The following is a 15185-nucleotide window of genomic DNA, read 5'->3' as shown; positions in this document are numbered from 1 at the left end:
ACCATAATACAAAATAAAGGAAAACCTTTACACATCCTATTTAACTCTCCAACATACCCTACACCAGCCTAGATCCATCTTAATCCAGATTTATCAAGCACCAAGAGGAATCAAATTTCTTAATCTGTAATTTTTTTGTTATTTCATTCCTTGTCATGTATTAATTCCTTTATATTAAAAAATGTACACATTAACAAATTTTATCCCGATCAGTGCTTGATAGAGTTGGGTTTAGGATGGATCTAGGCTGGTTTAATGTTTTATTAGATGTTATTTGTGTATGTATGTATGTATGTAATTTATTTTTTATTTAATTTAATTGTGTTATTTAAGATGGAACCAACTTTTCCAACTTGTATTTTTTTAGTTCTTTAATGTAACATTATGTTTGTCCATTCATATGTTCATTCGAAACAATTCTCCCCCATATTAGGTTGTAAAGCACCTGGCTACTCTTAGTGCAAAGTTATACACTAAATGTAAATCACATCACTAAAATTTCAAGAGAAATGCAATTTCAAGAACAATGACAAAAGGATTAGTAGCATAAACTTATTAAAAAAGAGTTCCATAACAAACAAACAAAAATTGTAACATAATTTACACGACATCAGTGCAAAGTTATACACTAAATGTAAATCACATCACTAAAATTTCAAGAGAAATGCAATTTCAAGAACAATGACAAAAGGATTGGTAGCATAAACTTATTAAAAAAGAGTTCCATAACAAACAAACAAAAATTGTAACATAATTTACATGACATCAGATTTTAAAACATTACACGACATTAGATTTTGAGACATCATTTGGAATCGAATAACTCACTTTTCCTCTTGATATCTGATATGCATTATTATTCAATCCTGTGATCGAAGTCCGACTACAAAGAAAATGAAACACCATAGAAAGGCAAGTTAGATGATACTTCAAAATGTTAGATATTTCACATGATAATAAGAAAAAAGAATTTAATGTAATTAAGCATTATTAGAGAGGTATCTAACTACTAGGCTAAACTAAAAGCCAAATAACACTTGAACAAAAAAACATGACATTGCAATTACTTATAATGTATTCCCCAAGATCCAGCCCTAGAGGGGCAGCTCAATTAGTGATGGCAGTGATAATGAAGTTTTATGTACCAAGAGATCCCAGGTTCAAATCCCCTCAATTTATCTATGTCTCTAGAAGGGGAGTATGTAGCCACCTAGAGGTTATAATGGTAGCAGTTGGAAACAACCCCATGTCATGTGAGTACGAGATAGACTCAGTTGTTGATTCCTCTAGATGAATGTCACAAGGTTTGGGTTCGAATTCGAGTTCGACAATGATAAAATTCGATTTGAATTTGAATTTCTCAATGAGGTTTGAATAAGGTTCATCATTAGGTTCGTGTGTGTGTGGGTCTGTAATAATTATATAATCTATTAACTAATACCTACACATATTTTAATACAATATATAATTATCCTAAATATATTTTTAATATATATTTTTATATATATAATCATATATAAAAAAAATTATAACATGTATAATTAATATATAATATTATAGTTAATATATAAGCTATGGCTAACGCTAATTCTAGCTGGAAAGGGTATACTCGTAAGGAGATAAAAGGCTAGGGCTCTGAGCATTAAGCAAAGACTTAGTATCGCAACTCTCCAACTCATCATGCAAATTGTTGGCTTGCAAATCATTAGCCATAATGACCCCCTACGCCACCCGCATTAGGTGAGGGAAATCTGCCATGATGACCACCATCGCAGAACTACAAACTGACCACCATCTGCCCATCTCCATTACAAACGACCATTGTATGCCCATCGCCATTACAATTTATTGTTGTTGTTGAGCACTTCATTTCAACTCAAATGTGAACCCCAAGCATTCTTGAAGAGTGTGAGAAGACATAATCGAACTTAAACGAACCCAAACGAATTTCACAGGATTTTTTTGGTTTGCCAAATTCCGAACCCCATGGTTTGGATTCGGGGAACCTTGTCACATAGCTATAGATACAAAAAACAAAAAAAATGCATTTCCAAAGAACCTAGAAGCTAGAGAATATGTATCCCTCCTTCCTAGTTAAAGAACAAGATTACCTAGATCAATTCTCTACAACATACTTTAAAAATTGATGGTTAATAATGAAAGATGATAGTTTCACCTCAAAGAGGCATATCTTATCCAGAGAGTGACGTTAGTTATGCAATATGGCACCTCACATTCATAATCTTATGAACAAATGGATATCGTCAAGCTTTTATCCATTTCTAAATTAGAAAAAGCACACTTGAATTCTTAATATCACCTACCATTTTAGACTCAAAAAAATATAATAAAAATAATCACACCATTGAAATGGTAGCTATGGTCGGTCTTCATAAAATTATTTATTCTCGTTGTATTCAACAAAATGAAAAAATATTATTTTTATAATTTCAAGTGGCTCCACAAGTGTTTGGCTGGCTCTTTTAGATGATCAAGTCAACTTGCCTAGAAGATCACGTGATAGCTAGTCGGTTTGCATTGAAACTCCCTCATTTGGATCACATGACAGCGAGTTGGCTTGCCTTGAAACTCATCACATGATGGTTAATAATGAAAGATGATAGTTTCACTCATTCGGATCAAATCAATGTTTCTAGATTGGCAAGATAGTTTGCCTAGGAACTCACCAATTTGGGTCATCTAATGACTATATAAACTTTAAAGAACTCAATTCGCTCTTCCTAATAGGCAATTCGATCACTCGAGCATCTATCATCTGTTCATCTATTCGAGGTCTTCTAAGGAGTATTCAAGGCCATTGTGGAAGAGATCCGCAATCTAATTTTTGTTCAGAAGCTGATGTTGAAGGTCTTGTTGCTCCTGCCGCCTACACCTAGCTACAAGTTAGTGAGAAAAGCCTTCAACACCACAAGGTATGGTTGGTGGCAGGGAACTCAGAGAAGGGGTTGTCACACTAAATCCCTTCTCTCCTCGTTTAAGCTATCTCCTAGGTTAGCTAAGGGCGCTGGTCCTTAAAGGAAAATTAAGTTAAAGATGTGAGTTTCTAGGCGAGCGTTATAGTGTTATGGATTACTCTTAGAGATTTATATGCAAATGTGATATGAGCAATATGGCATCAAATAATTATGACAACCATCAACACATGAGCATTCAACTAGTGCCTTTAAATAAATTGTTCTAAAGAAATGAAATTGTATTTGCTTAAAATGAAGTGAAATGCTTTCAAATGGAAAGCCAAAGTAATCCTGAAAAGTGAAACAATAAACTCATAGCAGAAGATATTATAAATGCTTTTAAGATGAACACAATGTTTTTAAAACCGGAACCGTTGACTGGACCAGTCCACCTAATGAACCGGTTTACCGACCGGAACCGGTCTAACCGGGACTGATTTGGTCTAAATGAACCGGTTTTAAAAAAATATATTAAATAATTAATTTTTAATGAAACAAAACTATTTTTAAGATGTAAAACCATGATTCCAAGCCAATAGAGACAAAATATGCAAAGTTTGCTCATTTATATACCATGTAAAGGTGAATATATCAAAATGGCACCGAGTGCAATACATATCATCGACAAAATAGCAAAATACATAAGAAATGAGGCTCTAAATGGCCTATAAAGTCCAAAAACAATGTTGCAAGCTATGAGGCCATTGGCCTACTACAAGTCTACAGTGTACACATGATCAATCATCAAGTTCATCACCACTACTAGACACAGGATCATCATCAGGAGCTACATAGACATCATCTGGTTCAGAGTCTGAGGATGCCTCAGCCTGATCTACAACCTCAGTATCAATGCCACCAATGACAATAGAAGTGGACCTAATGGAAGCACGAGTTTGTCGACCTGCATGACTAGTGACTTCCTTTGGTTCTTTGCCTTTCCTTGATGCCGCTACTGATCCTGGTTTTGATGCCACCACATAATCTGCTTCATCCCCCGCTAAAGCCATGTCGATATCAAAATCAGCGTCAAACACAGGTTCTTCAGTCTCCTCCACCCATTCTGATGTTGGATCAATATCGTCCAACACAATGGGATCTAGATCGGGAGTTTTTCTCATCAATTGGAGCACCGATTGCATTTATTGTTTACCCCCAAACCATGAAATCCTGAAAACCATTAAGTCTGCTGAATTTTGAGTGAAATCTAAAATTCTAGTTTCTCCATATGAAATCCAATGAGGTCGAAACCACTCTCAAACATCCTGAGTCATTTCATGGTAATGTTAAAAATTTAAGTAAAAGGATGAAAATGAAAATTAAAAGAAATGTCACTTTTACTTTAAGAATTTAACATTACCATTTATTGCCAACATTGTTAGGGTTGAAACACCCTTAGTTCCCCCCAAAAACCCTAAAACACAGTCAGAAATATGCTTTTTTAACTTTACGGTGGGTGTGCCTAAAACTGGCCGGTTTAGGACAAAACCGGCCGGCCAGTTTTCACCGGTTAGGGCAAAAAAATGGAGAAATGGGCATTCAAACCGGGTTTTTTTGGCCGGTTTAGACCGGCTGGTTTGCTAACCGGCCGGTTAGACCGGTAACCGGTTTTTAAAAACGGTTTTTAAAACATTGGATGAACAAGTTTACAAATCAACACATGGAAACTATCTTGCTCAAAAGGATACAATTAGAAATCTACTTGTGAGAATGAGATGATAAAAAGAACTCAAATGTTAGACCAAGATGACAACATGCATTTAAGTTTGCAACAAAATAAGAGTACTTGAAAGTGAAGTCAATGGCCATCAAAATGGCAATATGTAATTAAGCTTCAAGGGTAAACCAATTTCCAAGCACTAGAAAGTTAAACTAAAACTTGTTGCAAAATTAAGAGATTACAATGCTTGCATCCAAAGTGTTTCTTGACATAAGATTTGCATGTGACGCTTTTAGCAATCAAGATAGCAAAAAATTTAAGAGCTTTGCAAGTAAAGTAAATGTAATGAAATAGTGTCCTTGGTTTATTTTATTAATTAGCGCTAAGGCAAAATTACAATTGAACTTTAGTCCTCAGACCTCATCCTCGCCCAAAGATTTGGATCTCACAATGAGGAGTCAATAGAGGTAGAGGGTCCCTAAAAATTCTATTCAATCAACTTAAGGTGGAGGTAAGTTTTAGTGATGTTTGGGGCATGTAAGTAAATTAACCAAACAATGAAAATTAACTTCAACTTGAAATGTACTTGCTTGACATGAAATAGAATGTTACTTTATAGAGAAAATTTGTCCAAATACTTGATGCATGTAAGATGTGTTTAATGGTGAAGCATAAGTAAACTTGGAACTATGCTCAAGCCAAATAAGATCAAGTAAAAAGTGCTTGCATGCAAACAATCTGAACTTGTTATGGATTCAAAACATGTAGTAAATTAAATTAAAGTGCATGAAAAATGAGTGTGATACATGTTGTGTTAACTTCTCAATTAAATGATATGCATGCAAAATGAAATAAACCAACAAAATCAAACCACCAAGCCTCTCCAAAAGGTGGAGAGATTAGGATACCAATGGGTAAAACCCACACTCCCAAAATCAGAAATTTTATTAGTTGTTACAAGAAGAAAAAGACAATGAAGTCTTCTCTAAACTCCAAGGAAAGTCTTAACAATTTGGCTTCAAACCATACACCTTTCCAAACTGAAAATTTATGTAGTTTGAGGCCCACAACGGCTCAACAAAATGCAGATTTTTTGAAGGAATAGGTGAGGATAAGCTTCCTCTATGGCCACGGCCAAGAGAGAGAAAGAGATGACCAAAAGAACACGGCCTTGTCCAAGAAGAACTCAGCCTAAAGGTGGAAGTAGTTATTAAATTCGAGCCCCAAGGTCCTGCATGCAAACTTGCAAGTAGTTTTTTGATGATGAATCCTACAAGTAGCTGCAAAACAAGTTAGAAATGGCTAAAACAACACAAAAATATTAGCTCAGGAAAACTACAAAAATATGTTACAAAAATAATCTACAAGAGGCTAGGCCAAAAAGTATGAGCAAGCTCTCCTCTTTGACTAGCCATGACTTAGATCTTTCAAATAGCCAGATATTGATACGTAAAAAATATAATTATTTTAAATTTGATATTTTGGTGCAAGAAATAAGAGCTTTAAAAAACTTGAAAGAATCTTTGGAAGACAAAAATAAGATATAGATGGGACTTTGGAGTTCAACACATGAGGGTTCTCCTTGAATATATTTCAAGAATGGGTTGATTCCTCTGAGAATTTCCCCTCACGCTTGAAAAGCTTGACCACAAAATGATTCCTCTACAAACCTTCACCACAAATCATCCACATGAAAATAAATAAGTGCAATGGAAAGAGATACATCTAACATCCACTAGAAGATTTTTTTTCTTAAAGCAAATAAGTAATTCTTATGCTAATATGAGATAGTTGCATACTAAAATAACTTGAAACAAGCATGAAAGAAACAATGACATGAGGAAATAAGTAGAAGCATAACAACAAGTCAAGAATTTACCACATATTCAAGGAGGAACACCATCACGATTTACCCAAAGACTGTTGTATTATATTGCAAGTAGCGCATACAATTCTGCAGTGTCTCTTCAAGCACAATAGCTCATACTACATGATACAATATGAGAGCCCATAGCCTCATTATATAGAGAGTTGGGTGCAAATCAAGAGCAAGTTGAGTTCCAACTGAAGATGATAGAGACACCAAGGAAAATCGAATTCCTCATGTGGCACCCAAAGAAAATTGATTTCTCTATATAGCATAGTAAACATATCCATGAGTGAACCAAAGCAATGAGATAACTTCCGTCAAACCAAATCAAACTCGAACCAAGTGTTTCCACCTCAAATGATGATCCCAAAGATGCTCTGCACAGATCCCTAGAAACTGTGTTATCTCCTCCAAGTGAAACTCGTAATCCTCCATGTGAAGTGCTAAGTGTAGAAGCACTCGAGCTAACAGTGAGAGAAGGCCCCACGAAATCCTTAGTCTTTATATTCCATAGAATATTCCTTTAGTGCATGAGTTCCTCTAATAAATTCGATTTTCCACATGTGCAACTACTACTTTATCTCTAGGAAATTCGATTTTGCCAAATAATGGTGTATTTATGATGCAGCGTGCTCAGTCATCTTCCACATGTCCGTTGACTCAACTCTTTGACTTAGGATAATTTCCAAGTCATTTTCACGTCATTTTTTCACATGAAATAATTTATTTCTCTCTATTCTATTTACTTCTAACCTAATTAAATGCCACAATATCCACTAATCTTAGGAAATGTGGGTTTTGAGGGCCCAAAACACATTATTAACTCCTCAAAGTGTGTCTTAGTAGAAAGTTGAGGGTGAGAGGTGTAATTTTTATTACTCATACCCCATACAACTTCTCTAAACTACATTTATTGCAATTTAAAATACAATTTCATTTGCAATTTTAGACCTGCGGAAAACCTAAAAAATTAAAAAATGACTACCTAGACCTAACCAAATTCCACGAAATTTTTTGTGTGATCTAGTATATTAATATACATCAACTCTAGACACTAAAATGTGTTAGGGGCTCAACCTTCAAACCATCACCCCGCCTTTGAGGTAAAAAGTGAATGAAAAAGCCCAGAAAATTATTTGTCTCTAAAAAAGAAGGGATAATTAACTAGATAAAAAAACACTTCAAGGTGTACTCGTTTGTTGATCGAGTCTGAACATCCTAGGCCTGTTATAGACTCAAAACTCATCATTACTAGTATCACTTATTACAATTTCCCGCAGGGTGTGGAATCTAGGTATAAAAATAGATGATGAGAAATAAAAGTAGAGTTAAAAAACTCTATTGACTCATCATATTTGATGGTACAAGTGTCCTCTACATCATTCTTGGGCATGGAGTCTTCATATAATCACAAGATGCCACTCCAGTGGTCAACAGGTCCGAAGTATACTCCTTGTCCGAATTTTGTAGCTCTATGGAAGGTCCAAGATCTATATCCTTGTTCAAGTTTTGTTACCATCCAAGGTCTGTTTCTAGGCCAAGCTCAAGGAGATTATACCAAGATCTGAGATCCGAGTTACTTCAGAACTAAGATTTGGTCTAGTTTTCTTGCATACTCAGTTCTGCATCCTATCTGAAGTCCAAGCCTCTAAAGGAAGGGATCAGAGTTTGTTTCTATGGTATGCTTGTGATCTTGTTGACAGACATTGTCTTAGCACTTGTGGAAGCCATCTTGTAGTCTTGATGTCTTGTTGAAGGATCTCTATAAGGAAAAGCTTGTTTGGGTTTTCCCCTTCATGGGGTTTTGCCCTGGTCTCTGACCTAAACTCTGGTGTCTCTTGTTATTGTGCTCTGTGATCTCCACTTTCTTGTCACTGTTATCTGTTGGATTTCTGAAGTGTAATTATTTGATGAAGAAAATGAATTAAAGACACTCAAATAAATTCAGAAATAATTATCAGCAGTACAAAAATATTGCCACTTGGTTTCTTAACATGGTATCAAAACAGGGTAAGGAAGAAAGTTGTCGATCACGTCTTGGAAGAAGCTCTTAGAAGAAATCCATGTTCATCCTCTAAGGATAGTGAGGCTATGGCTTCTTCTTGTAAAGAAGGAAACAAGCTTACTAGAGCAACAAATTTTAAAGCTTGGAAAAAAGATGATTGATCTAGTTTATTGAGAAGAGTTTTCGGTGAAAATCACATCATAATTCATTTGTCGACGCGTTTCGAACCAACAAGTGTGGTTCATCGTCAGGACAAGTTGAAGAACCAGATCATGGCTACATGTTAAATAGAGAGAGCATATCATCCAATGGCTATATTTGACTGGGAAACGGCTATATTTGACTGGGTAACTGGACTGGACCAAGGGATAGGGGCAGGGAAAAATAATTAGTTAATTAATTCATAAATTAGTTTTGTTATATTTATTTCCATATTTGATTAAAAGAAACTGTTTGCATTTAACTACCATGAGTATAAATCAATAACTAATTAATAGACCTTTTTTATTATTAAAATTTAAAACTATATAAATTAAATAAAAACTTATATTATTAATATTATATCTAGTCTTAGAAGAACATAATGTCCTGCAATATGTCCAAGAAAAAGTTGTTCATCCTGACAATGATATTGGAAAGGCTAAACATCGAAAGCAAGAAGACAAGGTCTAAAGAATTAATTTTGAGTCTCTCAAAGATTACCTGATCCCTTATGTTTCTGAATACAAAACTGCTAAGGAAGTATATGACAAGCTAGTAAGTCTTTATGCATCTAATACTACTGGTCAAATGATTTCCCTAAGGAATCAATTTCATGACTTAAGGCCAGCAAAGGGAAAATCTGTGGCCACCTTCTTTATGAAGATAGCACACATAAGGGATGAGCTTCAAAGCATGGGAGGGAAGATCTCTGAATCTGAACTGGTGACTACTGCAATCAATGGCCCACCCAAACAATGGGATGCTTTTGCAACAGGAATTTGTTCTAGGAAGGAGAGACCAACATGGGTTGCTTGCATGGAAGAAGAAGCTAGACTCAAAGCCAAAGGAGACATTCAAGGAACTGATTCTTAGGCTTTTGTTGCCTGATCCAAGAAGTTCAATGGTAAGAGGAAATTTGGTTTTCAAAGGAAGAACCCAAACAAAAGGCCTGCTCCTCAAAGGAACAGAGATATGTCCAAGGTTCAATGCTATGGGTGTCATCAATATGGTCACTACAAAAACAATTGTCCTAATAAATCAAATGGCAAGAAAAGGAAGGGAGAGCATCAGGCTTCAATAGCTGAAAAAGTGGAACCCTCCAAGAAAGTCAAAAATAAAGAAGAATGGGATTTCTTCTATTAATAACAGCAAGACTAGGGATTGTAGTCATTTCTTGAGGTTGAGCCTGAAGGTACCAGGTTTGGTTTAATTTCATTTGATTTGATAAAATTGATAGAGTAGCTTTTATTGCTGGTAAAACTATTGGCATTCATACTTTACCTCTTCAAGCTCTTGTTCACCAAGACATTTCTTATGAATAAATATATAGGAAATAATGTCAATGATAATAATTAGTAATGATTAGTTAATTAGTAATTAGGTTGAAGAGTCATGTCTAATGAGACATGACTCTCCATGAAGAGGCACCTGCATAGTATATAAGCAGACCTCTCATTCTCATTTGTATCATTCTTATTCATACATTTTTAATATATATTTGTATCTTCAATGGATATCTTCATATTCCAAGTCTTCTGGAGTAATTAATCTGAAGAAGGAACTTTGTTCGCTTCAACATTAATCTCTGTGATCTTTGGCACTGTCATGTTTAACTTATTCCAAAATAGATCATGAAGATGTTTGCAATAATTGTGCCTTAGGAAAGAATATTAGACTTAATTCTTTCTCATGTTTGTAAAAGCTCTTGATAAGACATAATCCAGATTCCAATGTATTCTTGATTGATTGTTCTGACTTTGATTTCTTGATTGAATTTCTTTGCATGACAAAGTTGCAAGTTCAATTATGTTGTATAATGCCAAGTTTAATCTGTTTGTGATCTTATGGCATCTATACTTTAAAGAAGATCTAGGGATAGAGTTTAAAATTATAGCTGATCATTGTAAATTCTATCTAACCAAGGACTGAAGAGAGTTTATGTCTTATGGTCCCAGCCCTAGAATGGATTGCTCTCACTGAAAACCCTAGCTCCTTAATGACGATGTTGACAAGGAATTTTTTCTGATTGAATGCAATTAGACCAAGATTGAGAGGGAGCTGACATACTTTCAAAGAGATAAGCACTTTCTTATTACTATTGTTGTTTTATTTCAGTCTCTTGTATCTATATATCTATCTTGTTTGTATTTGTTCTTCCTTGGCCTCCTAATGAGGATTGCAGGTACTTGATGAAGATTGCCGAGACTGTGGTAATCAATGAAGGAACAGGATTGATGAAATTGGATTCAGAGGGAGCAGACAAGATCAGCTTGATTGAAGTATTGCTCTACTTATAAACTATAGAAGTCCATTGTGACTTCCAAAATGGACTGAAGTCTTTAATGAATGGTGCTTATCCATAACTGCCGATGATGAAAGTTGAGCATCTCTATGTTAAGTGAAAGAGGGAGCTGACTAAAGAATCTTGGTTCTACCCAAGATTGAGAATATGAAACTCGAGGAACTCCTTGCAGAGATCTGGCTTTATATGATGAGGAACCTGAAGAAGCTCTGCTACTAAATTAGTCAACTCTATCTATAAAGGCCTAAAGTGAAGAAGTGAAGCTGATCCCAACTTCCATATCAAGGTTTTGAAGAATGAATTTGTAATTTTGCTTCTTTATATGGATGACCTTCTTCTGACAGGTTTTGAGGATCTGATTCTTGGCTGTTGAATTTGATCTTGGCATTATTATTTAAGACTTAAAATCTGGCAGAAACCTGGTGAGGTTTCCCTTGTGTAAGGGAAGTAAATTATCAAGATCCTGCATAAATTTCGATGCAATCCCATAACACCTCTCATAAGGAAGCTGAGAATCTGACTCTCTAGTGCTTTGCAGATAACACCTTAAGTCAATTTCAGATAAATTCCAAGCAAGATTATTGGATCAGATATCTTTATGGTACTGTTGACTACTAACTGAAGTATGCTGCTAGTGATAAGGTTACAGGGATTCTCTGACTCTGATTGGGACGAAAGTACTGATGATGGAAAGAGTACTACCGGTAAATGCTTCTATCTGGGCTTTGCTATGGTTTCTTGGATGAACAAGAAACAGTCTTCTGTGACATTTAGTTCTACTGAGGCAAAATATATGGCAACATGTACAGTGACTCAAGAAGAAATTTGGCTTCAATATTGCTTGACAATTTGTTTGATTGTTGGTTTTTGGTTGTTGGATACCACAGTGATGTTCTGTGTTAAACAGAGCTCCATGAAGATGTCAGAGAAAAAGTGTTTCGTAACAAAGTCAAAACATATTGGCACCAAGTATCACTACATTCATGACATGGTGCAGAAGGGAGCAATGAAGCTCCAGTATATCTCCACTAATGAACAGACAGCTGATTTTCTGATAATGTCTCTCCCCCAAGGCAAGTTTGTATAATTTAGAGATAAGCTAAGACTTGTGGAGAATGTCTCTCTAGCTGAGAAGGAGCAGTGATCTTCTTAGATCATGATATTCTTCCTGTGTCACACTGACTTGTATAGGGTTGTAGTCCCTGTGCCAATGTGACCTGTATAGGAAGAATGGTTTGATAGATTAGAGTCTATACAACAGCTTAGACAGACATTCTCTCTGTGTCATCTTAGACAGATATATCACTCATTAACTATTATTTAATAATATTTATATTTTTATGTTCATTACATAGACCCATTTAAAGCATTAATATTTACTTAATTGGGTGAGGTATCAAATGGGAATCTACCCATAACCTTTCAAAAGGAACTTCAGCTTAAAGAGTGTGGATCTGAGCCATGATGACAGTGGGCCCATACCCTATGTGTGTCAGTCAGAGGAGATTGCCAAGATCTTAGCAACCCTGCTAGTTTAATCGATAATAGGTACATCTTCAGTAAAATCCCAGCCTCAAATGAGACATTTGTACAAGAATTTGCTATGCACTGGACCACATTAACCACAAAACTAGGCTTCTACCTACTCATGCACTGACCTTGCATCTTGCAATCTCCCTATTTTGTGGTCCCAATGAATATCTCAGATTAGTTTGCCTTGTTTTGTACCCTTCTTGTCATACAGATATAGAATTATTATTTGACACAGGAGATAAAGATAGACATCAATGTGAAACGGAATTACTATGAGAACTAAAAATTCTTCAAACTTGGTGATTCTAATCCAATTTTAAACAATTCCAAATTCTTCCAAACCATGCATATCATATCCAGACGCTATGACATACAGATTCAGATTTTTCCCATATATATCAAATAAATTGATGAACACAAATTATCCAACTAGAACAAAGCCTATAATAAAGTGAATCCCAATTAGTCTCCATATTTTTATTGAAAGTATTTACCTGAACCTAGCAATTTCTCTCAGTGGACCTCCAATCCCACATCCAACGTCCAATACCTGCAGTTTCATTAGAGAAACTGTAAATACCAACTGATAAAAAAAATTCTAAAAGTTGCAGATGCTCATAACAAGAAATGAATAATGAAAACAACCTTCATTGCAGGCTTTAAACAAAGCTGAAGAGCAAGAAAATGTTCATGGCGCTTTATACTTTCTCGGAGGGTCTCCCCTTTCCATCTGTACTGTTAAAACTTGTTAGTACCAAGTATTCAAAAGATCTCTCTAATTACTTGGAGTTTGGCTGGCTATATTGATAAGCAATATAACTCCTGAAATTAAGTCAATAGCACCATTGAATCAATCGAATTCAGATGAACCATAATTAACTGCATTGCTAAAACATATTGCACCACAAAACAATATGTATTTATTTAGCACAAATTTAAGGCAACCTGTGAGCAAAATGAAAAGATTCCCCCCATCCATACTCATAGAAACTAGTCGCCAGATCATAGTATTTATTTACCTGCAAAAAAAGTTGAGACACAAGTCATGTAAGTATATCTCGAGAATTCTACTAACGATAGATGTCAAGCTGCAACTCTAATTTATCCGTATTTTCACTTCAGTTAGTGGCTATAACACCAGAGATGATGGATCACATTGAAAATATAGCATTAGTGCATGTAAAATGAAATTATCTATCAATGAAAGAGCCATCACGAGCACTCTTTTTCAAGAGTTATGTCAATGCTTTGAAGAGCTATCAAAAATGCCCTTAAAATGACTATTTGACTTTAAATATACCTGTTAGAACTTAGAATGCTACTATAAATCTTCCACAGATTAGAAGGTAAAGTCATGTGCGGACTGTCTAGAGGGTAAGCATTCAACCTTAGCATGGAATCTAAGCAAATTATCATTTTGCTTACTGTTTAAGAAGAATTTTAGTAATTCATGCCAAACATACCCATAGTTTTTACTTTGAGGGCATTGATTGAAAGTCTAAGTTCTAACCCAGGAGCACAAACTAACCAGCTACACCTCATCCGTGGGAATTTTTCCATGATAATGCATCATCAGCTGGTCTCTTCTATGATATGGGGGCAAAATCAATTACATGTTGGGTTATGTCAACATAAGCAATGAGCATATATAGCTATACATGTGTATGTGTTGATAATTTAGTTTAATTTTTTAGTGATAGTGTTCTACTTCACACGACATTAGGACACAGGATACGCAGGTCTGAGTGTCCAACAGGGGACATGTCAACCCTGAAATCTGAGACAAGGGACACACACACACAGATATACATACATAAAAAGAAAAATACAAATAAAAAAAATAAAAAATAATCATAAATTTAAAAAATATTGGTACCGCTAGTTACAACATCAAACACACAAGAAATTAGAGTTTCAAGAATCATTACACACAAAATTGCAGTTTTCTCATTAAGTCAATTGATGTCATGAAAATTAAAATGTATTACATAGATACTAATACTATGGGTGGGAATGCCAATGGCAAATGCCAAATACCAAATAGAGTGGATACTAGATAAAGAGGATATTTCTTCCTGGAGTTTGATGTCTTAATATAGCAGACTTATTTGCAGAACTCGCAGCTCCACTTGCAGCAGATGAAGCAGTAGCAGCAATAGATGGACTTAGAGGAGGGGAGCAACACCAACAATGACATTCTTTCCTTACTATTAACCTTTACCAGCAGCCGTTAATGATTGAGCAATGATTTTGTTAGTATGAATAAAGAAGAATGCTAATGTTGGAGAAACGACAAATCTAGGAAGTTAGAATGCCTTCGAATCTCCCATAACAACTTCAAATCTGGTTTTTCTCTTTCACTTGCACAATGTTAAAAGTGTTTTCCTGTGGCTGAACGTTTTAAAAGAGGGGAAAAGCCACTCTTCTAACTCTGTTTTGGTCACCAGCATGAGACATTGGGACATGCTAGGACATGTGTCAAACATGAGCTTTGACATGTGTCCTGTTTCATGACACATGTCAAACTCATGTTTGACAAATGTCCTTGCCTATCATGTGCCCAATACGTGAGGTTCTAGGGCACATACCAAACTCATGTCTGACACATGTCCTAGACTATCACGTGTTCAACACATAGG

At 35.4% G+C, this 15185-nt stretch overlaps 1 protein-coding gene across 1 annotated transcript in view; it reads right to left on the bottom strand.

Moving 5' to 3' along the window:
- Positions 1-15185, bottom strand: part of LOC149155549 (cycloartenol-C-24-methyltransferase-like) — a 187674-nt gene that overhangs the window by 111779 nt on the left and 60710 nt on the right. Inside the window, exons 4-7 of the mRNA XM_089445687.1 lie at positions 13492-13565; positions 13192-13276; positions 13041-13096; positions 829-883 (exon numbers count right to left, since the gene is read on the bottom strand). Of these exons, the coding sequence (XP_089301813.1) occupies positions 829-883; positions 13041-13096; positions 13192-13276; positions 13492-13565 (270 nt within the window). The remainder of the gene's footprint in view (positions 1-828; positions 884-13040; positions 13097-13191; positions 13277-13491; positions 13566-15185) is intronic.

Source organism: Pinus tabuliformis, chromosome 9 (genome assembly GCF_031772625.1).
Source record: "Pinus tabuliformis cultivar Carrire ecotype Pingquan chromosome 9, CPIR1, whole genome shotgun sequence".
Taxonomy (NCBI): Eukaryota; Viridiplantae; Streptophyta; class Pinopsida; order Pinales; family Pinaceae; genus Pinus; species Pinus tabuliformis.
The sequence above is the reverse complement of the archived record's forward strand: the minus strand, read 5'-3'. Positions and strand labels throughout refer to the sequence as shown.